General features: G+C 43.1%; 2 protein-coding genes across 2 annotated transcripts in view; both read left to right on the top strand.

The window, feature by feature from the left end:
• The first annotated feature begins 3,273 nt into the window (after window positions 1-3,273).
• LOC121617617 (gap junction delta-2 protein-like) lies at window positions 3,274-4,392 on the top strand. The gene has a single exon (XM_041952817.1). The coding sequence runs from the start codon at window positions 3,274-3,276 to the stop codon at window positions 4,390-4,392; it is 1,119 nt and encodes a 372-aa protein (XP_041808751.1).
• A 2,465-nt stretch (window positions 4,393-6,857) lies between these two features.
• The window catches only part of myo18aa (myosin XVIIIAa), a 58,078-nt gene continuing 40,743 nt past the window's right edge, over window positions 6,858-24,192 (top strand). The window contains exons 1-8 of the mRNA XM_041951707.1: window positions 6,858-7,838; window positions 21,753-21,840; window positions 22,052-22,158; window positions 22,246-22,422; window positions 22,565-22,775; window positions 22,870-23,012; window positions 23,242-23,342; window positions 23,498-23,561. Coding sequence (XP_041807641.1) covers window positions 6,858-7,838; window positions 21,753-21,840; window positions 22,052-22,158; window positions 22,246-22,422; window positions 22,565-22,775; window positions 22,870-23,012; window positions 23,242-23,342; window positions 23,498-23,561 — 1,872 coding nt within the window. The remainder of the gene's footprint in view (window positions 7,839-21,752; window positions 21,841-22,051; window positions 22,159-22,245; window positions 22,423-22,564; window positions 22,776-22,869; window positions 23,013-23,241; window positions 23,343-23,497; window positions 23,562-24,192) is intronic.

The raw sequence follows: 24,192 nt of genomic DNA, 5'->3' as shown, positions 1-24,192 counted from the left end.
AGCCTACAACAAAGCAACCAAACATGGCAGCTGAAACAACTTCCGGTAACCTCGAGGGTTGAACCACTCTACATACTATTTAGGGGGGCATTAAATTTAGTATGTTTAAAAAAGAATGATTGTAATCGTTTATGTGCCCCATAAAACACAGATGAATAAGTAAAGACTGCTTACTGGAAATGTATTCTAAAATATATTTGCAAGAGATTACATGGGTCGATTTTTACCCGTCACAGAACTAATTAAATAAAATTGGATTTCGACAACACCCCTCGGGATGGTTTTTTCGCTGATTCTGCGAGGGGCATTTGTTAAAATCGACTACTGTCGCATGTGGTTGGGATATGATTGTATTTTTGTAACCCTCCATTAGTTTTTATAATAAAATTGGAAATTGCAAAGCGGGTTGTTGTGCATTGCAAACGTAATGAGAGGTATTTCAGTTTAAACGGAGCAAGAAATAATCCGCGTGCGGAGCGGTTTATTTTCATTCATGGGATGGGGATGAATGAAAACGACAGAGCCCATAAATTTTGCGAATTGCCTCTAGTGGACCAAAATAACACACATGCACTCTGCTCCTTGACGGCGATTATGAAGCTTAAAGTTAATACAGTTCGATAAAAAAATGTTTTGCTCGTCACGTTTGTAAGGATCATTTCCTGCAGAAATTGGCATTTGTGCATTTGCCCCAGGAAATCTCTTCATTTTTGGTCAGGCGACAATGTATGACTGGATGAATGCTTAGTTTCTAATCGTAGTTGTTTATGAAATGTGTATTCAGTTGTCACACAACACTATAAGGCTTCTCATTATTTCAAAGTAAAAGTTGAGTGTGTAGAAAACGATTCCGCATATAGCTTCAAGCACTTAGAAGATGGGAACTGACACTTGACTGTGTCTCACCAATATTCACACCATATCTTGTCAGCAGTTTTTCTACAAATGAGGTAGACTTCTGTTTAGTCATGACTCATCTCAGAACCAAATACAGTTTTGTCCTTCACTGGGTTATATAATTCACCATCAAACTGTATAACTAATGATTAACTAACATGTAGTGGACTCAACCATCAGATAGAGTGAAAACTGACTCACTCGAGAAATGAATCACAGCTCCCTTGTATTATCCTGATGTTTTTGTACCTGCCTCTAAGATGTTTCACACACTGGCCTTTAGTTTAGTCATTTGATAGAAAGACATGTGATACAGTAACTGTGGCATATTTTAACATTTAATCTAATATCTCTTTTGGAACAAGTGAATAGGTCTGACGAGATGCAGACAGGCAGCATTAGGAATAGACAATTCCTGCGTGTGGTCAAATGACATCTTCAACCTTGTAGACAGCCAAGAAAAAAGTACAGAGCATCTGGAGTTACAAGAACAGTCAGTAATGCCAGATGACCTTCATAAGCAACAAGGGCTGTCCTAGAGGCTCAGATAACCAAGACAGACACGATTGTATGTCATTCCAACATTTTCCTTTAAATCCAGCGAGGCTCATACTGCACACTATGTAAGATATTACATGTCCATGACCTATGTAAAATATCTTAATAAACTTAAAAATGAACCTTCCTTCTCTACTAGTAATTACCGGAGGTGTACGGCAATCAGTTTCAAGGCAGCAAAAGAGTGCTGTTTGACGCTAATATCACCAAAGCAACATAGCCCAGATTGCTTGGCAGCACCAGACAATGTACACAATGCACACTTAGCCAGTGTGCATACCAAACAGTGTTAAACTGACATCATGACTTTAGGACCACTAGATAAAAAAGATCATCCTTATTCTAATGACAAATAAAAAGGGCAGAACTCAAGGCAAGTTGAATTATTCTTTAAACACTAACTATCTTTGAGTGAATTTCCAACAGAACACAAAAAACTCAGAGTTTATAATGCCCCCAGCTGAACAAAGGTTTGCCTGTGCAGCACATACATGTTATATATCTCTTATGTATAGAGCCACCAAGCAAAAGAGTGCCTGTTAAATAACTTTTCTTTATGCACGGATTTCTTGCTATTTTGCTTCATTATGTAATTTTTTCCAGTAAAGAGTGGGCAAAAGGTTATGTTTATGAATAAGATTTGAGGTATATTCTTTGGTCACAACAATGAGTTAAAAAAAAAAGAGCATTTCTGGTAATTCTAAAAACTTTCATCATAAGAGGCATGAAAACTGATTTGCAGTGCTCCGGGGATTCTTCACCTTCCATTTTGGTGCATCCACCAAGACCAAAGTGTGAAAATCTTCTGGGAAACTAGACTCACATTTCAGCTGTAAAATTAAAGTGAACACAGATCCATGCTTGAATCAGTATTGTGCACACTCTTTCCAGTACGTTCTTTGAACTCTGCTCGCCCGCGAATGGCCGTTCAGTAAAGGTGCCCCCATTGTACTTTTCAATCTTTGTCCCACTGTACATTGAAAGCCTTTATTCACATACAGTGCAATGAACGTTTCAGTTAGAGTTAGGGAATATGTGTGGTCAGCCCATTCTCCCCTCATCCAGCTCAAAAGACACGATAACATCCAGCAACGGGCTCCACTTGAAAATACAGTTATGCAGATTGCTTCCTCTGATATTTTTCCAGCTTTGGATAAGGAAGACTCTCCAAAGGTAAGCTCCTCCAGGACAGGAGGACAGAATGAACATCACAGAAGTTGACATTTAACTTGTTTTTATTGTTACTGAGATATGTTTCAAGATGAATTTCACAGTGAATTCATGTATCAGGTGTACAGTTTATGTATTACGTAACATGAGAATTAACATGTAAACCTGGGAACTTTAAAAACACAATTTCCTGCTATAGGAAAAGGTGTTTCATCAAATCAAAACTAAACTTTTTTGTAAATGTGAGAAACTGCTGGTCATTTACAGCTTAATGTAATATGCTCTTATGTAATAGTTTCTAAAATATGCAAAGATGAATGCTTGATTATGACGGTTTATCTGTTTGAAAAAATCCGAAGTGAAAAATCCCGCTAAAGGTCATGCCATGAAGCAATGACACACCGAGAAAGCTATTTCATGATATTTACTGTATATTCAAAGCAGATTTCTGGGTAAATATTTAAATCTAGATAATATTTAAAGCTGTGCATGTGCAAATACATCTGGTTTCATGCACCTGCTTCCTTGGTAAGACTACTGAGTGTGGGATGTAGAGGCAACCCCTTCACTGTTCATTATCATTCAGTTATTAAAAACATTCTGCCTGACGACCAAAAGTAATGTTTTATCTATTGTGTTTCCACAGAAATGGGAGACTGGTCCATTCTTGGCCGCTTCCTAACGGAGGTTCAAAACCATTCTACAGTCATTGGCAAGATATGGCTGACGATGCTGCTCATCTTCCGCATCCTGCTCGTGGCCCTGGTGGGGGATGCCGTCTACAGCGACGAGCAGTCCAAGTTCACCTGCAACACCCTACAGCCTGGATGCAATAACGTCTGCTACGACACGTTTGCTCCCGTCTCACACCTGCGCTTTTGGGTCTTTCAGATTGTTCTCGTCTCCACACCCTCTATCTTCTACATCGTCTACGTCCTGCAAAAAATCACCAAGAATGAAAAGTTGGAGGTTAAGAAGGTTGAAGTGGTGCCCAGGTCCTCGCCTTCACTTGACAGGGACAAACACATGGGAGGAGACAAAGAGACAACGCTGGAGGCCGGCAGCCCTTATAACACAGCCTATAACAATGAGGAGTGGGGCTCACAGGAAGATGAGTGCGAGGAGAGGAGCCAGCTGGAAGAGGAAATGAGAGAGGTAGGAAAGGACCCAACCCAGCTCTCCAGCCAAGTGCTACTTATATACATCATACATGTTCTGCTGCGCTCCATCATGGAGATCATCTTCCTCATTGGGCAGTATTACCTATTTGGATTTGAAGTTCCACACCTTTTCCGCTGTGAGACCTACCCCTGCCCAAACAGAACCGACTGCTTTGTGTCTCGAGCAACAGAGAAGACCATCTTTCTCAACTTCATGTTCAGTGTCAGTCTGGGCTGCTTCATCTTGAACATTGTGGAGCTGCATTATCTGGGCTGGATTTATATTTTCAGAGTACTGCTGTCTGCTTGCTGCACCTGCTGTAAGTCCGGCAGAGACCCCGTGCAGCAGGTGGAATTATACTCGGACAGCAACCCACTGCTGCTTGAGCTCAAGCACTCTTTGCGTGGCAGGGTCGTCCTGCAGACCACCTCGACCATGTCCCGGGACAAAAGCAGCAGCGTCCCGAACCAGGCCCCGGCCATCTCCTTTGAGACGGACTCTACACTGGAGTGCACTTCGAAGAGAAATCTGGATGAGAAGGAGCACACCAAGACTAGACTGCACAATATGGCCAAGATAGGACGAGGCAAAAAATCATGGCTGTAAAATGATTTCAAACCATATTTCCTTTCGTGTCATATATTTATATTTTTTCCATCTATGACTGCACTTTTATTTCTTCATTGATTGAAATTTAAACCTTTTCAGGATGAATCAGTTTAAGTAAGTTATGAAGTTAGTGATTCTTAAAATGACTCACAATGATACAATTTCAGGGAGAAACTGTGACGGATTCAGTGTATTTATCTTAAGAAAATTGAATTTTGAAATGATTTGGAGATGTTGCAATTTCTTTGCCACTCTTGGTTTTTTGGGTGTACTGTAGAGGGGATCACTGATATTAATGTAGTGCAGCATTTTATGAAACTGTTTCTGTAAATATAGTCACATGAATGTATTTGCTGTGATTTATTACAACCTCCACTTACTCCTACACTTACACTATACCCTTGTTGAAGACATGAGGAACATTAAGGCTCCTTTGTACATGATGCAGCTGTTTGAACAGCAGTAACCTCATACTTCGTTGGCCTGCTATAGGCAGTAATGCACAAGGCCTTTGATTTGGTTTGCAAGTCTATGTGTTGGTCACAAATATAAAAATTTGTAAAAGCATTTTATATATTATCACATTTAGAAGCATATTAAAACATTGCTTACAATATCCTATTTAGTCTCTGAATAAAGATATGTTGTTGGGCGTTGAGTTCTAGGGTGAGTCCTGATAAGCAAAACTGAGCAGCAGCCTTACAATACTTGTGACTGTGCTGCATCTGCACATGTAGCGCGCCGATAAGTAAAAGTACCAGGAGGGGTCACTGCTGTCCGGTTTACACTTGTGCTGCCTTCACGTTATGTTGGAAATTCTAAACCTTAGAGCAATTTAAGCATTGACGACCCAAATACGATTATGAAACGATTGCTAAATGTGACATAATTTGTCCCCATGTAACATATGCAGATGGATAGCAGCATAAGCGAATAGTAGTGTTAATTTGTTATACAAATTTTCATTTATTTTGTGTTCTCCTGTGCACACAATTCAAACAAGTTCTATTTTCATTTGTATTTTTTGGTCTTTCTATTCTACAAACGCCTGTTAAATCATTATTTTAATTAGAAACACAAATAAGAGATTTGATCTACCCTTAGGTCGTTATAAACGGCGTGAATGTTCTTAAGTCGGAGCACACGGAAAGCATTTGAAGGCGTCACAAGTACATATCTCGCACCTACTGACAATTCCAGGGAGGAAAATGCTGAAAACTTCATGCAAGACTACAAGTCGGTCATCTGCGGGCACACACAGGTAGGTGAGCGACCACTTTGTTATTTTACATGAATGACATGTTCACACCCTCTACTGAAAGTGCTCCCAGAGGCCACCGGCGCTGGAGAATGAGGGCAAAGCAGCTTAGAGGGAGAGCATTACGGCCAGGCTGTGGACCAGTCGCAGCGATAAACCGAGCTATGTCATGTGTAGCCTTCAGCAAGTTCAGTGAAGCTAAAAATCAAGATCGTTTCCTCTTGTCCTGCCACGAGTCACCTGGAGAATATTCACAGAGTCGCAAAGTGCTGTAAAGTGATTTTTTAATTGCTTTCGCCTATTTCATATCCTCTCTGACCTCAGATGTGATTATATTGTGTGGATTAAGCTCGAATTGACGCTTTGTGGGTTCACACGTCTGCAGTTCATGCAGCTTCCGTGGACAATCTTCATCCACCATGTCCAGCATCACTGTAATGGTGATGCTGCACATTTCACATGACAGTGAGACAGGTAAGGTTAAAGCTCAACAGTGTGTGTTTGGAGGGCAACTTTAAATATACATAGACATGACTGTGTTAGTGCATAAGACTGAAATAATAAATCCCAGATGTACATCAATGTTTCCTTTGCTGAGAGTTTAATGCATGAACAGGTGATGTGTCCCTTACATGCAGCCGACAGAGTATACTTCTCTTCTGATCTGCGTTATTCTGATTGTGATGCTGGGATTGTAAGATGAAATGACATACAATGCAATATTTGCTCAAATGTTTGTGTCTCAACCATCAGATGGAGGAATATTACATTTTTGCTGATTATGGGTATACTTGAGAATGGCAGGACTGTGAACCCTGACAACTGCCTTGTGGACATTTATTATGTCACAATAGTACGACCGATGATGGCTTTTTAAAGGCCAATATCATATTATAAATGAAAACATAAATGTACTAACAAACATGTTAAAAGTTAAAAAAAGATGATCAATATGGATTAGAAAGTGTTTTGTAGGAGTTAGATTATATTGGCCATAATTGGCATGCAAACAAAATTTCGTTTCTATTATGCTCTCAGCAAGTTTCTTAATATTGTCCTCTTTTTCCTCTTTCCAACAGGTGACATTATGGGTTGGCACCTGCTGTAGATGCTCTCAGGTACCTCTCACAATCATTTAGATGAAACTGAGCTTTTCTCACTGTGAATAGTTCAAACTGGCAAAAGACTGCAGAGGAGTTCAAGCATGTTTCACCTAATTAAGAAAGACAAGGACAGGGAAAAGGAGAAGGACTTGAGCAAGAAGGAGAAGAAAGACAAGAAAGAAAAGAAAGAGCGAATGTCCCAGGCAGAGTTAAAGAGCCTGGAAGAGATGAGCATACGCAGAGGCTTCTTCCACCTCAATCGAGGGAGCTCGAAGAGGGACTCCAGGAGCAAGCTGGAGATCTCCAGTCCTATCCCAATTAAGGTGGCTAGCAACACGGAGCTGAGCCTGACGGACCTGGAGGCTGAGCATCCTCACAACACCCCGGAGCAGGATATGGGGCAAATAAGTGCAAGTACCTCTGGTGAAAACATGAAGGGAAATGAACTGGAACACCATCGCAGCTCAGTAAAGGAGAGAGCGGCAAAATTTGGGGAACTGGCCAAGTTAAATTCTGTGGTGGGCCAGAGACACGTGTCTTTTTCCCTGAAGATCAAAGAGGACAATGCTGCAGAGGCTTCACATCTATCTAGGCAGACCTGGACTACGTGTTCCCTGAAGTCCCACCCCAACCCACAAGGCACCGATGTGGTTCACATTCCTGAGCTTGTGGAGAAGACCTACCCTGGTGCAGACCTACAGTTGCCCTTGCTTGTTGCTCCACCGATACCAGATCCAAGACAGCTTGAGCTACAGCGGCGCAACACTGGGGATTTTGGCTTTTCTTTGCGGAGGACAACCATGCTAGACAGGCAGCTTGATGGAGGAGTGTGTCGGCGCGTGGTGCACTTTGCCGAACCGGGGGCCGGGACCAAGGACCGGGCTCTGGGCCTGGTGCCGGGAGACAGGCTGGTGGAAATCAATGGCATCAATGTGGAGAGCAAGAACAGGGACGAGATCGTGGAGATGATCCGTCAGTCCGGAGAGACGGTCCGGCTAAAGGTGCAGACCATTCTGGAGCTGAGCGAGTTGAACCGCAGCTGGCTGAGGAGCGCTCAAGGCCTGGACAAAGACATCTTTGACGTAAGTAGTACTGTCGAATCCTCTTCGCTCCTTTGAGTGAATAGATTGTAACTTGAGAACACAACATCAACAGATACTGGTTCTGTTTCTTCAGTGCCATCACATAATTTCTAACCAATAATTACATTTCAGAATGCTGCTTTTTTATTGGGTGGAATTTCACTGTGGATCTTGTGACAATATCAGACTTTTGTGAATTACTCTCCATATTTGCATTGTACTGTTTCTGCCTCTGGATCTCTGTTATTTAACTACATGTATACATGGAGTAAAACAGTTAGCACCACCTAGAGTTGTTGCATATGCCAGCCTTTTTCTTCATTTTGCCATTTCTTTCTTTTAAGTATGTGGGTTTGCACCACAGATTAAAGCTGTCTGGATCATGGGTGGAACTGTAGTGACACTGGTGGTGTGCTGTTGCTTGTATGTATGGGGGAGTGTGTTTGTGTGTGTTTTGAAAGAGAGAATGTGTTCTGGTGTGTATATAATCCCCCCTCCCTCCCCCCTGGTGCTTTGACACCAAACAATAGGACGCTGAAGGAAACAACGGCCCAAACGCCACCACAGACCATGGCCATATGGTCTTGTAAGACTTGGCTGGCAGCCCATTCAGCTCTTTTCGCTCGGATAATCACGCGCAGCATTTAGAAGAGCATCAAGTTAAACTCTTTATTAGCGGGCACAACAAACACCTGAATCTGAGCTGTGTTTGGTTTTGTGATAGAGGCGGTTTAGACTGTGGGTGAGATAGACTGTGGTTCAGGTTAGGCTTGGCCAGAATACTGTTACTTCAGTCAGTAATGTTTTCATGAAAATCCAGCTAGGTTTTGCTCTGTAATCATCAAATTAGAATAAATTCGATTTGACCATTTTGAATAATGCCCCAGCATATTAGCTAAACCACGAGGATAGACCTGCATGCAAAATACTAATTGCAAATTGCAAAATACTCATGTGAGCAATTTCATTTTAAAACTGAAAAAGCAGAATAGCGTTAGATAATCTGGTATTTTTGCATATTACACTGCCATTTCTTGAATTATATTGTGTATATTCAATAATATGTTTCAATCAGTAAAATAACTTCCTTTTGACAGTGCTGCAATTGGCCAATTGTCAGGTACAAATTTATTCAGAATTACAGAACAGTAAAAAGTTTTATTGTAATAAAGTCTCTGTTCTTTGAGAGCACGTCAGGGTTGTGACCGGGGTCAGATTTGCTCCGCTTGGTGTGAGGGTTCAGTGCGTATTGTGGGCCCGAGGGCTTGTCGTTTTTGCAAACAGAGATGTAGAGGTGCACTGTAAGAGGTCGGTGTGTAGAAACTTGAGACGCTCCAGCAGCGACAACAGAGACACTAACAATCCCAGTGTTACCTGCGAGGCTCATTTGTTTTGGGAACCCTGCGCGTCTTATGTGGGCTGTTATCATTTCCAGAGAAACACACACACGCTTCTGATGACACCAGGAACCTACCCATAGAGAAATGACAATTGTTTTATATATCATCTCATGTTACGAGTGCGTAAAGTGCTATTAGTGATCAAATATTGTGTTAAACAGATATCCACTGTAAAACAGCAGGTGCTTATTTTTGTGAGTCACATTGTCTCTCCCTCCATCCAATACTTTTACCAATGTTTTTTTTGTGAATGTGTACACAGCGAGAGGCACAGTTCATTTACTTTGCTTTGTCCTACATGTAGCTGATCTTGATCATCATAAGAGAGGCCATTTGCAAAATCAGAAAATGTGCATGTGAGCGTGACCTAGAACCAACAGCACTATTTATAGGTGGTTATAATAAGATCTGGATTCTGGGTCTAGAGCTCTGCAACACAGTTAGAACCATATGTGATGCTGAGCATGTTTTGCATGTTGGCTGAATTTGTTTAAAAGTCAGTAAAACAGACTGACACTTTGGAAAATATGCTTCTTCTCTTTCTTGCTGCTCTCATACCTGTCTAAAAAAAATGCAGCTGCAGCCAGGTGACTGTTAGCTTTGCTTAGCTTAGCATAAACACTGGAAGCAGTAGGAAACAGCCAGTTGTGCTGTGTTCAAAGGAAGTCTGAAACTCACTAATCAACATGGATCTCGGATCTCTCTCTGTGCAGGGGTTTATGTGCTGGGCTAGTTCTTGGCTGGGTGCAGTGACTTAGTGGCTGGTCATCACTGTGTGTTTACCAGGCAACCAGCAGGTGATCTGTGTAACTGCAGAACTGCAGGGCAAATACAATGATAAGGAGCCTCATATTGACTGAAAACTACCTGTTCAGGTTTGGTATCAGTTGAGCGCATGCTGTCCCTCTGTCTGCTCTCACTTTCTCCTTCATCACTGGACGGTTTGTGATCACGGTACCATCAGATGGTTTGCTTTTGGCTGCATAATACATCCCTCATCCCTAAATGAATATAATCGCAATCATTTACTTATTCACTGTTCAGGCTCAGTAGCACTGTCACTTCTCGTGAGTAAGAAAGAACTTCTGATATGCCCCTACGTTTATTCTGGGCTGAAATTAAACTGTTTCATGACGAGGCCAAGTGTGCACAACTGAGCACATGAACCTTCTGTCCATTGGGTGGCAGCCACTGTCCACAGCACACGAGGCCAGAACAACTCCTCTTCTGTTTTATTTCCAAAGCTTTCAGTGTGTTTCCTGATTCATTGTAAGCTCTTCGTCGTAGGCACTGGGTTTCAGACTCAGACATCTCATTGCTGCGATGATGCTGCAGAGTAAAAAAAAAAAAAGAAGCTCAAAGCAACTAAAACCAGTCTGGGCAGGAAGTAAGGAGGATCGACTAATCCGTTGTGTCTAAACAAGGTGCAGAGGGTGCTCATGCCATACACCTGTTCTGCTTGTGTAAAGGAATCCTGCTGTGCTGCACACGGAGCACATGCACGGTGTGTCAGTGGGGTCTGCTCTGTGTCTGCGTGTTGTTGTCTCACAGGTATTCTGAAGGGAGGGGCTCTGTTAGACAGTTTTCAGCTTTCCAGCTGGTTGAGGGAAATCAATTGGTCAGTGGCAATATGAGACCAAGCTGAGATGCCAGTTTTTGCAGGGGTCTTGCAACAAGTCAACGTTGCCAAAAAAAAGGCTGTCACTTGAACTGGTTAGTGCCTTCATGAACACAGCGTGCCACTTTGTTGTTATTGAACACCTGAGTGCATTTGGCAGAGCTGACTTCCCGGAACCACTTTATATCTTTATCTGCTCCTTTTGAAATAAGTGCCTGTTTCTCCTGAGCGATGTCATTTTGTATTTTATGAACAGTCGGTTGGCCAAGCCGCCAGCACCATCCACCTTTTCATTTCAAAAACATAGTTTGGTAGCATAACAACAAACAGCAACCAGCAGAACCAGGTGTTATTTCAATAATATCCCAGATCATACCTTGCAGGAGCTAGTTTTACCTGTTTACATTTAATAAAACTGACTCTCTCACCCCATGCATTTCCTGTCTTTCTGCAGTCCAGACACAGTGTTACCATTAGGAAATTAGCAAATGGTGTAATCTCCTCCCCGTGCTGCCCATTTAAATCACGTCATCGCCTTTCCACCAGGGTGATGCTACAGTAGCAGACAGTATTAGCACAGGCGTGGATTAGAAAGAGGTGGGGCTTCTAAGGATAAAGCTGTTTGGTTCATGACAGAGGCTATACTGAAGATGTCTTCCTCCCTTCCATTCTTTTCACGTGACCTGGCACACAGAGTGACACAAGTTTCAGACGTTGACTTCTCATGTAATGAATGACTGTGATATTTTCACTGCCGTTTGACAAATTAATGCAGGACATACTTGACATTCTAGGGTGTGTGACTGATACCCATGGCTGTCTGTCAGTCACTGGGACATTGACACTTGTCAGACACGCCCTCAGCTCGTCAGCCAGAGGCAAGAGCTGTGTTAATAGAGCATCATTATTCGTTTTACGATGCCTTTATTAGTGTCACTACTAGCAGATACAATGCATATGCAGTCCTCCTTTATTGCGATTATGAATGTGTGCTGTTACAGCCGTGTCTTGCGGCTGTTATCTGAGACCATTTTCAGTTTCTGCTCCCTTCCCTAAACACAGGAACAACAGGTGAGATCGCACCTGGGTTTAAATTTGCTGCTCCTGATTCATGCCCCTGTGACCCACTTTCATGAAGAAGTTCTGAGTTTCAGGCCTATTTACTGTAAAATCTGGGTCACATCCTGGACTTCTCAGAGGACTGCCGAGTGTGATTGACCCATGTTTCATTCCTGCTCTCCTACTTGTTCCCAAAGCATGAACACTGGTCAAATCCATCAGCAAATGTAATGCTTTTATTTCAGTGATTTAGTTTGTCTGTCTGCAGGTTTTTATAACCTTTCTCTGTGTTATGTCTGTTCTCCTGGTCAGCTTGGCCTTTTCTAACAGGGGCTACAACCCAGATTAATAAGGGGCTGGTAAGTAAAGAAGTACCTGCAGAATACATGGGTGGTGTATAGAGCAAATATGTCTTAACGCTACCCAACAGTTCACATTATTGGAATAGATTTCATAGTATGGAAGGATTTAACTGGGACAGAATCAGCAGTGTTTATGGTGTGTAGTCCTTAATCTTTGGTCTGCACCAGCCATGTGTAGACAAACAGCTGACATGATGCTGTGTCCCAGTAACTGACTCTGGGGATTAGCAAACTGTGCTAGATAGACCAGCTAGGCTGTGTGTTTGGCTGAGTCTTTCTCAGGGATAATATGTGAACTTCTGATTTTACCACGTAGAAGAGACGCCTTGTAGCCGATTACAGCTGTTAGTGAGAAGACTTTATTTTTGCACACTACAATTAAAATAGGAAAAAAGTTATTGCCACAAATGCTTTTCTTCTGCTTATTCTCAATGTGTTCGTTCAGCAAACACCCAACTGCTTTGTACTTTGCACGCAAGCACTGGTCATTTGACAAATGAAACTGTTAATGAGTTTATGAAGAGGAAAAGAGAGTGCCATGATTGGATTAACTCGTCCCCACCCAGCCAAGCCTGTTCCTACGTTTCCGTGTTTTTTGTTGTGTGGCTGCGCTGCATGGCACCAATGAGCTGAATCCCTACCTCCAGGCGACGCAACACGTCTTTTTACCTAACTGGTTTTACAGCGACGCTGTATTGACGAAACTATCGCTTGATTTCATGTCTTGAAACATTCTGTCTTAATCGGCAGAGCAGTGTAGTTATGAAATCACATCTGACTGGTATGTGTCTGATTTGTTCATCTCTGGGCTTCGGTTCTGCTTCGTGCTACATTCTTATTAAAGTTTGTCACTGAACAATACAACATCTTGAATTTAGGTCAGTGGTGTGCCAAGTACAGCCCTCTGTGAAAGAGAGAAAACCATGCATTGGTTCACAGCTCCCTCTTGTGGTGTAAAAGGCATGGTGAGGAACAGACCTTCCACAAATATTACAGACATGGTAAGGCCTTAGATAATAGCTTGAAACATGGGTTCTTTGCATGTGTTTTCATGTTTATCTGTGTGCATAGCTGTAGCTACAGCGAGAAAGGTTTCTTTATCACAGGCTCATCTCAGAGAATTAACTGTTTTATGGTTTGATGTGCAGATAATAGTGTGTATCCTTCACATTGTCACAAATGGCTGCCATTGTGCAGGGTAATGAAAGATTACACAAGCTTTCATTCATTTTTGAGTCTCTTTGGAGTAGTGATTGTTGCATTATAGATCTTTATATCTTAATTGCGTTATTGTGGTTTTTGTGTTCCCCTCAAATAGCCAGAGCATAATAGTAGTTTATATGCGAGACTACCTCACTGGTTCTGTGTCAGCGGGAGAAGAGAGTGACAGGGAAAAGTGGCTGTGTTAATTGAAGTGGTTCTGCAAATTCTATTTATAGCCCCTCTCTATCTTAGCAGCTGTCCCTCTTCTCTTCTGTCTCCCTGCCCAGCCCCTCTCACATTACCCCCCTGCACCCCCCAGACCACAGCTTTACTGTGCTGTGCCGACTGTGACCCCGCCCTCGAGGCTGCCCTCCCGCTCGCTCAGGACTGGTGAGCGTGTGCTCTTTGCAGACCCGAGTCCAAGCCTGCCTCGGCCCTGACTGCACTGCTCCAGTGACAAAGGAAAGATTGGAAGGTTAACCAGGCCTAGAGAAAAGGTAATGGGCTCGGGCCTCTGGTGGACTGTGTGTGTGGCGAGCAGTGTGATCTGCTCAGGGTGTACATGCTCTGCTTAGCAGTTCCATTTGGGCTCTGATGGCGTCTCAGAATGGCCTTCTTTCCTGCTGAAACTATTTATAGGAGTGGACTCTGATGAAAGAAGGGCCAGAGATGGTGAAACATGCTGCGCAATTCATTTTTGTTGTGTCTCTTCAATGAGGAAAAGGCCAATTTTTTGTTTAAACTGTTAATGAAACGTTGTGACAGGCATTCTGCAACTTTGAACAAGTGGCTTGATTGCCTGGTCATTGAGTGTAGTGATCTGTAAATGTGAAAATCACAAGTTTGTTTGATTCCTATGCCAGTCAACCATTAATATTGCTGGCTTCAGTGTTTTTTGCTGTCTGCAACACTTTTTATTGAATGGAATATTCACATGGTTTGTGTTGTCACTACAAATGAAACAAATGACCAACATTGTATGTAATAATTTTAGTGTGCTGACTGAGGTAGTGACATAGTTGCTGTGTAGTAATTGATGGAGAGTGAGGCCCACATAGTACAGACGTGTAGTCTTTTTTGCTTGTTACCATCATGCTTCATGTTTTCCAGTTGTTTCTTATAATGTGAAGAAAGCAAGCCATTTCATTATTATGTCCCTGTGTTCTGTCCTCAGTGCTGCATGGTCCCACAGCCCTGTTGGTGTATGACCTGCTGTGTGCAGAAAACAAGTTCACAGTTTCCCACCGATCACCCCTAAATTCCCATTCTTCATCGCTCTGCACGCATACATTCACCTCGACTGCCTCCTTTTCTCCCTCTCATCATTCCATACATTTGTTCTCCACGTCGCCCAGCTTGTTCCATGACTTGCGGCGCATCACCATGGCGTACAAATCACGCTTTTCATTCTGGGAGCAAAAGGGAAGTCTCGCTTTTCTGTGTCCTTTTTGCCTTTCAGTTCATATCTGTATGCTGTTGCTTGTTGAGTCTTCCTTTATGTTGATAGAGAAAAGCTTTGTGTCTGAATGCGCGGTTTGATCTTTTTTGTGTTGCTTCCTCTTGTGTAGGTTAAAGTTGAGAACAAGCCAGATGTAAGTGTTTTTTCACCCGCATGCGTCTGGAAACAAATTGAAATGATGGTTTTGTGTGGTGTGGTACAAGATAAGAAAAATATGTCTCCTAATCATGATCACGACCTTCTGCAAGCTAAAGGTGATGTTCTTCTTTCTCAGTGCAACTACAGTTTCGAGAAACCTAAAGGGACATTTTCTAACCTTTTAGTTTCTTCCCTGTCAAACTGAGCAATATAAAGGGATTTAACTTGGAATTAGATCTCCACTGAATTAGATTTATAGCAAAACAACACCAAAACATCACGATCAAACTCAAGCATATATATATATATACTTGTCATTTTTACAATTTAGATTCTTAACTTTTAGTCTCAAAGGTGCCCTGTGGGGTTTTTCTTTAAGAGTTCTGTTTATATTCAGTGTTTCTCACCTGACTGCATGGTGTGCTTCCCTGAGATCTGAAAAATATGCTGAGTACATATCCAGCAGTTTGCCAGTAAGCTTCAAAGTTAGAAATGAATGAACATGCTGGATCAAATGGCCTGATTGCATACATTAACTTGAGTGGTTGCATACACTTGCATGAGTGAGGGTTTCAAGATACACAAATGGAAATACGCCTGCTGATACGAATCTGTTTTTGAATAATCCTTTATACAGAGCTACTGAGCCCAGAACCTGCTGTTGAAATCTTTGACAGTGTGTTTTATCAGCCATGGGAATAATCTGCGTTAATGTCTGCCTTGCTGTTTGTACCCAGTCTGATGTAGATAGCCAGCCTCAAGCAGTGGCTAAACCTGGGCCAGACGCTGGAAGTCGTCCACAGTTGACAACAGCAGCTGAAGAGTCCAAAAGTCACGTGGACATGGGTGGTCCAGATAGTCCGGAGGAGAGTTCTAGTAGTAAAAAGGTGGTGAAAGTTGTGAGAAGAGTTGTTAGACGTGTGATCCCTGCTGGGACGGAGCAGCCGAACCAGCCCGCTGTCTCTGAGGCTGCTAAGGCTGCCTCTGCTGCGGACTCTGCGCTCAAAACCACCAGAGCTGGAGGGGAGGACAGGGATGATATCTCCATGGGCCTGACCAGCCTCATGGGCAGAAGTAGAACCAAGGAACACCGGCCTCGCACCCGAACCCAGGACCGCAAGGAGGACGTGAAAGAAGAGGTGAAGCAGGAGGAGGAGAAAGAAAAGGTGGAGGAAGAGGAGGAAAGACCTACTGTGGTTAAAACAGAGGAGGCCGCACCCACACCTGCACCAGCACCAGACCCAGCACCACCAAAGTCTAACCCCCTCAGCCCTCCAGCGGGGTTCCTCCCGGCCCCCAAACCCGACCCTTTGGCCCCGCCTGCCGGTTTCATCCCTGTCCCCAAACAGAATCTGTTGATTCCTCCGCCTGGTTTCATCCCTGCAAGAAAATCCAGTCCGGTGCCCCCGAAACAGAATCCCCTGGCAAGACCTCCAGGATTTGTCCCTGTTATAAAGACAGACTTGTTGGCTCCTCCTGCGAGGTTTATCCCAAAGCCTCATCCAGTTGCGAAGAAAACGGAGGTACTGAGTGAAAAGGTGCATGTGTGCTACCTAACCTCTGGGTGGAGCTTGTCGTGTGGTAATAACACAGACATCACTGTTCATGTGCATGCCTCTCCTCATAACGTTTACCCTGAAAGACACCTTCAACTTGAGCAGATATGCTTTTGGATAATGACCACCGTGACTTCTCTTAAAAGTGGCATTATAATTTCTCCAGAAGTACAAGCTGAGCTCTCGATTTCTGACAAAAACCAGCCTCGATATAATGAAGCCACCCCGAATAAGTGAAGGGAAGCAGAGTGCATGTACCAGCTCATGATCAGACTTCATCAGTAGGTATAAGGGTGTACTCATGGCCTGCTCTCTGGCAGTCTGGTCAGTTGGAGTTGTCCATGAGCACTGAGCTGTGACTCATTACTGTCACTTTCTGCAGGCATTGAAGTTGTGCTCTGTCTGCTGTAGACCACAGAGGCAGGAGCTTTAAGGATCTTTTTGGGATGCTTGCGTGATAAGAATTCAAATTACACCCTTATAGACTAAACTAATCAGTAGCTCTTTTCAATTAAACAGCCTCTTCCAAAAAACAGTTGACCAGAAACCAAGACCCAGTTGGTCACGTACTGTATATGTACAGCTTGCAGCCGGTGCTTGGGTAATTAAATTCAGCTTCAGATGAAATCTATTTACGCTTGGACTTATAAAAGCAATGTCATTTTGTGGCTGTCCAGTTTCAAACTTGTGTAGACCGTCACAGCCCCGTGTTTCAATTTGTCGCTCAGACAAGGTTATGTTGTTGTCCTGTTGTTTGGTGTCTCTGACATTTTGTCTGCCAGCAGGCCATCTGAAAATTTTATCAACAGATGTCCGTGAAATCTGGCGACCAGTTGGGCATTTGGCCGCGGAGCAAAGGATTTGATTTTGGAGATATGCACCTGGTATTTCTGCTGAGGGATATTGTGTTTTTAGCTGATCTAGAGGGAGATTTAGGTTTCCAATATTGAGGGCAGGATCAAGATGTGAGCTGAAATGTCCATTTATGTGTGACTAAGCATCCTCGCTGGTGATTTGGCTTTTCTGTTCTCACTGGAGCTGCATATGAACGTGGCTATTTCGGTTGTCGACAGTGGCAGACATTCAGCCATTACCATTAGATACGACTGAGCTGTCCCTGGAAAGAAAATCAGCATGATATGTGTAGCAATTCGTTGTCACCTTTCGGATTTGCATTGAAGTTTGCTGAATTCAAATTATTTCCTGTGTTTTCCAGCTATCGATTTGCTAAAAAAATATGCAGACAGAAAAAACCCTTCTACTCTACATGTGTTCAAACTTCTGTTATTCAATGCCAGTAGCACTTATCATGATTATGACTGCTGTTTAGAGTGCTACCTTTCAAAAGAGACCAAAACCATGCATGTGCTCCAAATGGTTCAGTAACAGCTATCAGTTTACTTGTGGCATGCCTGGGATGGGCGTTTTAGGCGTTGCAAAGGGGTTAAAGTGCAACAAATACTTTTCATTTTCTCTGCTTTTTTTGAAATACACAGTGTGCTCGAACAAGGCTCAGTTTGCAAAATATAATCAATGATGTGTGTTTTTGCTCAAAGTTGTAGAGCCACTTACTGAGTGAGGAAATCTGCATGGGTGTTGGACATATGCTCGGCCACTCTGAGTCAAATATGGCACCTTTATGGCCCCTGCTTTTGAATAATCCTAGCTCCGCCCCTGCTCTCTGTCACAAAATAATAAAACTGAATCAGACGTGATGATTTTATACTGATTAAAAAGGTTTTAACCATGCAACCTCAACTTGAAATATAACTTAGATGCTAACAGCAGATATGGGAAAAAACTAGAATTATTGATCCTGGTGCCACAGCTGCATACAATACAACATCATAAAACCAGATGATTTAATTTCAGGTGCTGCTCCCAGGTTCCTCGGATGTTGGTGCAGTTGTAGGAGAATTCAGCTGAGACAATGCTGAAGTAATTAATTATTTGCAACAGATTGTTGCTTAAGTAACCGCTGACAAACAAAAGCCTCGAACCATTATTCTTTCGCTGCAGCGCTTAATGATCCAATTTTCTTTGATAGTCATTTTCCCTTACTCATTTCCTGCTTGAATTAATTGGAAAATTAAATTAGTAGGAACAAACCTGCTTTGAAGTGGGCTGCAGTGCACACCAGGCTCAAACATAAATGTCCCCCTCATTGTCATCTTCCTATGTCGTTTCCATCTGTGTGTGCGTGTTTGTCTGTCAAACTGTGTGTCCGTGAATATTTGTAAAGGAGACATCTTGTCCCCCTGTGGCGCCCAATGGTAAACCGTCCCAGGTTGCGCTGCCCCAGGCTCAGTCTGCACTGAATAAACAGGTGTGTGTTCACCTGGCTGTAAAGTTACACGTAACCGTGTGTGTTTCTCTGAATTTTTTTCTTTTACATGGAATGCTCGTGTGTACCCACTCAGTTTTCAGTTTATCTAAAGTGGACGATTATAGCAGTTACCTCTGGATCATTGATTTTCACTTTCTGGCTACCCAATTGCATTTGCTGGTCCTGCTTTCCAACTGTAGGTCCCAGAGCTGGCTCCCACTGAGGACGACTACAAGCGCGTGAGGAGGATCTTCGCCGTTGATGACAAACATGTAACTTCTCTCTCCCTGTGTTTGTTTGGTCTGCACCTGCCGTGCTTCACCAAGGCCTGCCCTGTGAGCAGCCTGAGGCAGCTGCTTGCTTCTCCAGATAGAGGGAAATGTGTCCAAGAATGACCCAGGTTCACGCCGGGCTGTCCCGCTGCCGTCAGGCTTCCAGTAACAGGGGTCCCCTGTGTTGTTCGCCGATTGGTGTGAAATCTGAAACTTTGAGACCAGAGAGAAATTTTCAGAGTACTTCAGAGTTGTTTCAGAAGAAAAATTAAGGCTTTCTAGCCCTTTTGAACTGGACTGGTATAAACATATCTTGTGTTCCCTGAACGTTGATTTTTAACGGCAAAAACATTCTGTGGCTACTTTGATAAAACTGATTACAGTCTCGAGTATCAGTCCATAAATGCTATCTTAAATTATATGCTATGTGATTGAGTGGTAACACTTTTGTTTCAGGAAAGACAACAGTATGATAATTAGTTTGCCTTCCTCTCATTCATTCTGTAGTATGACTTGCTTGGTCATCAGGTCCAGATGAGCACTTTTGTACTGTACAACGATGCACTTTGCCCATGTGATTATTTTGGCAGTTCCTCTCAAACACTAGAGCTCTGAAAGGCACTTTTCGTTCCTTCTCCCCGCTCTGATCTCCTGTTGTCTCAAATTGTGTCCTATGTCTCCACTTCTGCCTCTCTGTGGGTCATTGGATCCTGACTTGCCGTTGTCCTCTTTGCTGTTTGCATGGCCAGTGTGCCAGAGGCCACAAACCCTCTCAGGTACGGCCTGCTAGACCGTGGGCTCGCCGCACTCTGTGGAACGCTGGATGCTAAGCTTGTCCTCCTCTACTGACCCCTCTCTGCCCTACTTTGCCTGTGCCTGCCCACTTGTCTTTGACCCCACTCTGCTCTCTGAGGTTGATTCTGGCTTCATGGGCCTGGAATGTAGAAATGTCACATAAATAGTTAGTTTTATTCTTCAGTCACTGAAAATGATAGTTGGTTTAAAGTGGTTGGTTAAATCACCCAATGAGAAAGATGCATGCAGGCAGTGAGAATTTGTTCTTGCACTTGCATCTCATATTGGTGTCTGTGACTTACAAAAACCCTCCAGGAATCCATGAATTAATGTGCAGTGATACACTATAAGTGTATATACATTATATCCTTGTGCTTTCTGTTCTCCGTAGCCAAGTTCATTAGCATTAACTATTGCATTGTTTTACAACTATCTGCATGGTGCCCTGCGTTTATACTTTACTGTGCACGAGTGATCTTGTTAACTGTGACCGTTAATATGACAGAACATGAATTTCCCCGCAGACGCACACACTGCACCTCAATGCACCTTGTAATCCCTGCTCATTAATGCATTAATATCGTCATTTTTTATGGTGAATTACTTGAATGAGGCGCTCATTGTTGCTCAGCGCTGCTGCAGTGTTTTGTTGCATGTGTCCTGCTCATGATAATTTGTGACCTACTACTTCAGTTTTTCACGGTGCCATGTTTTGCATTGTTTTCCGCTGTGCCCAGGGAAATTGCTTTTAAATGTAGTGTTAAGTTGTTGAAATCCACCTCTAAAAATACTGACTTCTCAGTTGACTTCTGCTCCTTCCCTTCTCCAGCTCAAACTTGTCGAGGACCCCGTTGCCATCCTTCAGGCAGCACACTCCGCTGCAGCTAAGGTCTGACTATGGCTACAACCGATTGTAGTTCTGGCTGCATCCCGCCGTGTTTTAGAGTGATGTGTGTTTTGTGGTCTTTAATGTGTGGTGAGCTAGTGGAGGGGTGTGGGGGAGTAGTTCACTAGTTAGTGAGGCAGTTCCAACAGCTGGAAAGCCTGTGTGTCTTCTTCCCTATAGCCTTAGCTGTTATTGTATCACTGAGCAGCTCACTACCTGCTGAGAGGGAGAAAAGACACAGAATGTGCAGACTTGGTGCAGCTGTCCGATTTATTATGTTAGCTTGATTGCATGTCTGAGTAAAGTGTGAAATGTTCCCATGCATGACTCACTCCAAACACTTGATTTGGCTGTTTGAAGTGTTTGAAATTATTAAGGTGTTGTTGTTTTTTTGTGCAAATCCCCTCAGACTCATGTATTTTTGTCTATATGATGTGCTGATGAAGAAACACCCCCGTCTCACCTTCTGTCTGTGACGTCCTTTTAGTGAACATGCTCTCTCTATGAGATCTATGCACACTCTGTGAGCTCTGAAAGGTGCTTTAAAAGGGCAGTCATGGGAACTGTAGTTCTTCTGTGGAGGGCTGATGTGTAATGGACTTACGGTAAAGGCTAGAGGACCAGCCCTCCGCCCAGTGAATTCAGTTCCTCTTATATGTCTCATGTGAATGTGAACTGCATGTTAATCCATGCCTGTCATTTGTAGGATCCTTGTGGAAGGCCATTACCTAGTTCTTTCATTTAATTGTTAATCATTCAACACTTTTTTCCTCACTTTGAAATGCCCAGTTGTTGATTATGCAAGTTTTTCTCATTGCGATTGTTGATGTGTTCTAACAGGGGAAGACTGAGGAGCAGATAACAGCAGAGAGAGCCTGGTATAACACAGAAAAAGTATGGCTTGTCCACAAGGATGGATTTTCCTTGGGTTAGTAAAAACTTCAGCATTTGAGTGTCTGTATCAATGTGTCATTTTGCAGCACGTTTTCAACATTGAATGCTTGTTTGGATGAAGAATGAAGCTCAGACATTATTAAAAGAGAGATACCACTACCACACATTGTCAGACGTGTAAGATAAGCACTCAGGTCGAGGTCACATGTCATGAAAAATGAACTCCACGCTTTGCGGTGATGCAGCAACCCTCCTGAAGACAGAGGCAGGCAGCCTGCCAGAGGGGAAGGTGAAAATCCGCCTGGAGAGTGATGGATCTTTATTGGATGTGGACGAAGATGATGTAGAGAAGGTATTTAATCATCCAATCAACTCTGAACCACATCAATTACGGATGACACCGGGTGAGTACGTGACCGCCTCTGACTTTGAACTCTAGGCAAACCCTCCGATGTTTGACCGTGTGGAGGACCTGGCCGCTCTGCAGTATCTGAACGAGTCGAGCGTGATGCACTCCCTGAGGCAGCGGTACGGCGGTAACCTGGTGCACACCCACGCTGGGCCCAACATGGTGGTCATTAACCCCATTAGCGCCCCCTCGATGTACTCTGAGAAGGTAAGCTGCAGCCTGTGCATATAATGACGCATCTCTTATGGAATAGAATCCGAATGAAGATGCTAATTGGCATGTGTAACCTCTTCTCTTGGCTTTGTCCTCTTTCCTCCCCTCCTGCACCATCTCTCTGTTTTCTCTCCAGGTGATGCAAATGTTCAAGGGCTGCAGGAGGGAGGACACTGCCCCTCACATTTACAGCATGGCCCAGGCTGCCTATAGGAACCTCCTGACCACTCGCCAGGACCAGTCCATTGTCTTGCTGGGAAAGAGTGGTAGTGGCAAGACCACCAACTGTCAACACATCATCCAATACCTGCTCAGCGTTGCCGGCAGCACCAACAAAACGTTCTCCAGTAGGCTGACAAGAATCCAAAATGGATGTTGTTTTTGATGTATTATTGAGACCCCCCCTCCTCAAATGACTTTATTTTTCTTTGTTGTCCGTAGCAGAGAAATGGCAGGCGGTCTACACAGTTCTGGAAGCATTTGGGAATGCCTCCACCTGTATCAATGGGAATGCCAGTCGCTTCTCCCACATTGTCTCCTTAGACTTTGACCAGGCTGGCCTGGTAACCTCAGCCTCTATCCAGGTACAAATAGCACATTTATTTATTTATTTATTTATTCATGCAACAGTCTGCTGCTCGACTTCTGACTTCCCTACATATGTACATTTGCTGTGCTCTCAGACAGTATATCATAAACTAGTATAGATTTTCACCAAACTCCTGCAGGCTTTGTTATTAAGCTTACTTGCACTGCCCATAACAAATGTTGTTGGCTCTTGTGCTAATGTGCTGTTCTGCTGCGGCCCTGCAGACCATGCTCCTGGAGAAGATGAGGGTGACAAGAAGACCTGAAGGAGAGACCACTTTTAATGTGTTTTACTACCTGATGGCTGGAGTAGACAGCTCTCTTAGGTCAGGATTTATTCTATCATAACAATTAAATGCACAATACACTGCACTTCTGTGTGTATATGTTGCATCGATTTATTACTGCTACCCTAACTCTAATTATGTAGGCATTAGTAGACATGAGAGATGTTGATGTATTGTTCTCATTTCTTCATTAGGACTGAGCTGCACCTCAACCACTTTGCTGAAAGCAATGCCTTCAGAATCATGCCTCAGACTAAGGTAAACACTACCTGTTAATGGGAGATTTTTGAACGACCAGAGATGGAAAACTAATTATTTTTCCTTTTATAAAGCTGAATGTTTGTGTACCTCGATATGAATGCAGCTGTATCTGGCTGGCAGAGCTGAAATGTGCATTAGCACACAAAAAAGCTAACCCTCAAATGATTAATATTCCATTTATTATGTTTTTAAACACACAAGCCTTGTAAGAAGCCAACTAATAATGTATAACTAAGTGTTTGCACTCTTTCTGTGCATCACACTTCTTACTTACCGTCACACAGTGACATGATGCGTCAAGATGGATTCCAGGAATGAACACAACACGAAGATGCGCTGATTATTTTAGAGTCTATGTTGTCATCACTTTAAGTAGCATGAAGTAATCTTTATCATGGCATTGAAGCAACATCAACAGTCTTTTGCATCACATGTGGTGGCCCTTTAACAGACATTTTATACTAAAATTGCATTTTTTTTGTCAATGAGAGTGGGCCAGAAAGATGGCGCAATCTCATCAACTGGCAGAGTAATCACTGATATTTATCAACAGCTATGCTGAAGCTTTGCAGATAGAGTTGATTTTGTTAATTTTAACTGATAAGAAGAGTTTTTATCTTTAATGGTT

This window comes from Chelmon rostratus, chromosome 14 (assembly GCF_017976325.1).
Source record: "Chelmon rostratus isolate fCheRos1 chromosome 14, fCheRos1.pri, whole genome shotgun sequence".
NCBI classification, from domain to species: domain Eukaryota; kingdom Metazoa; phylum Chordata; class Actinopteri; order Chaetodontiformes; family Chaetodontidae; genus Chelmon; species Chelmon rostratus.
This window is presented reverse-complemented; position numbering and strand designations above follow the sequence as displayed.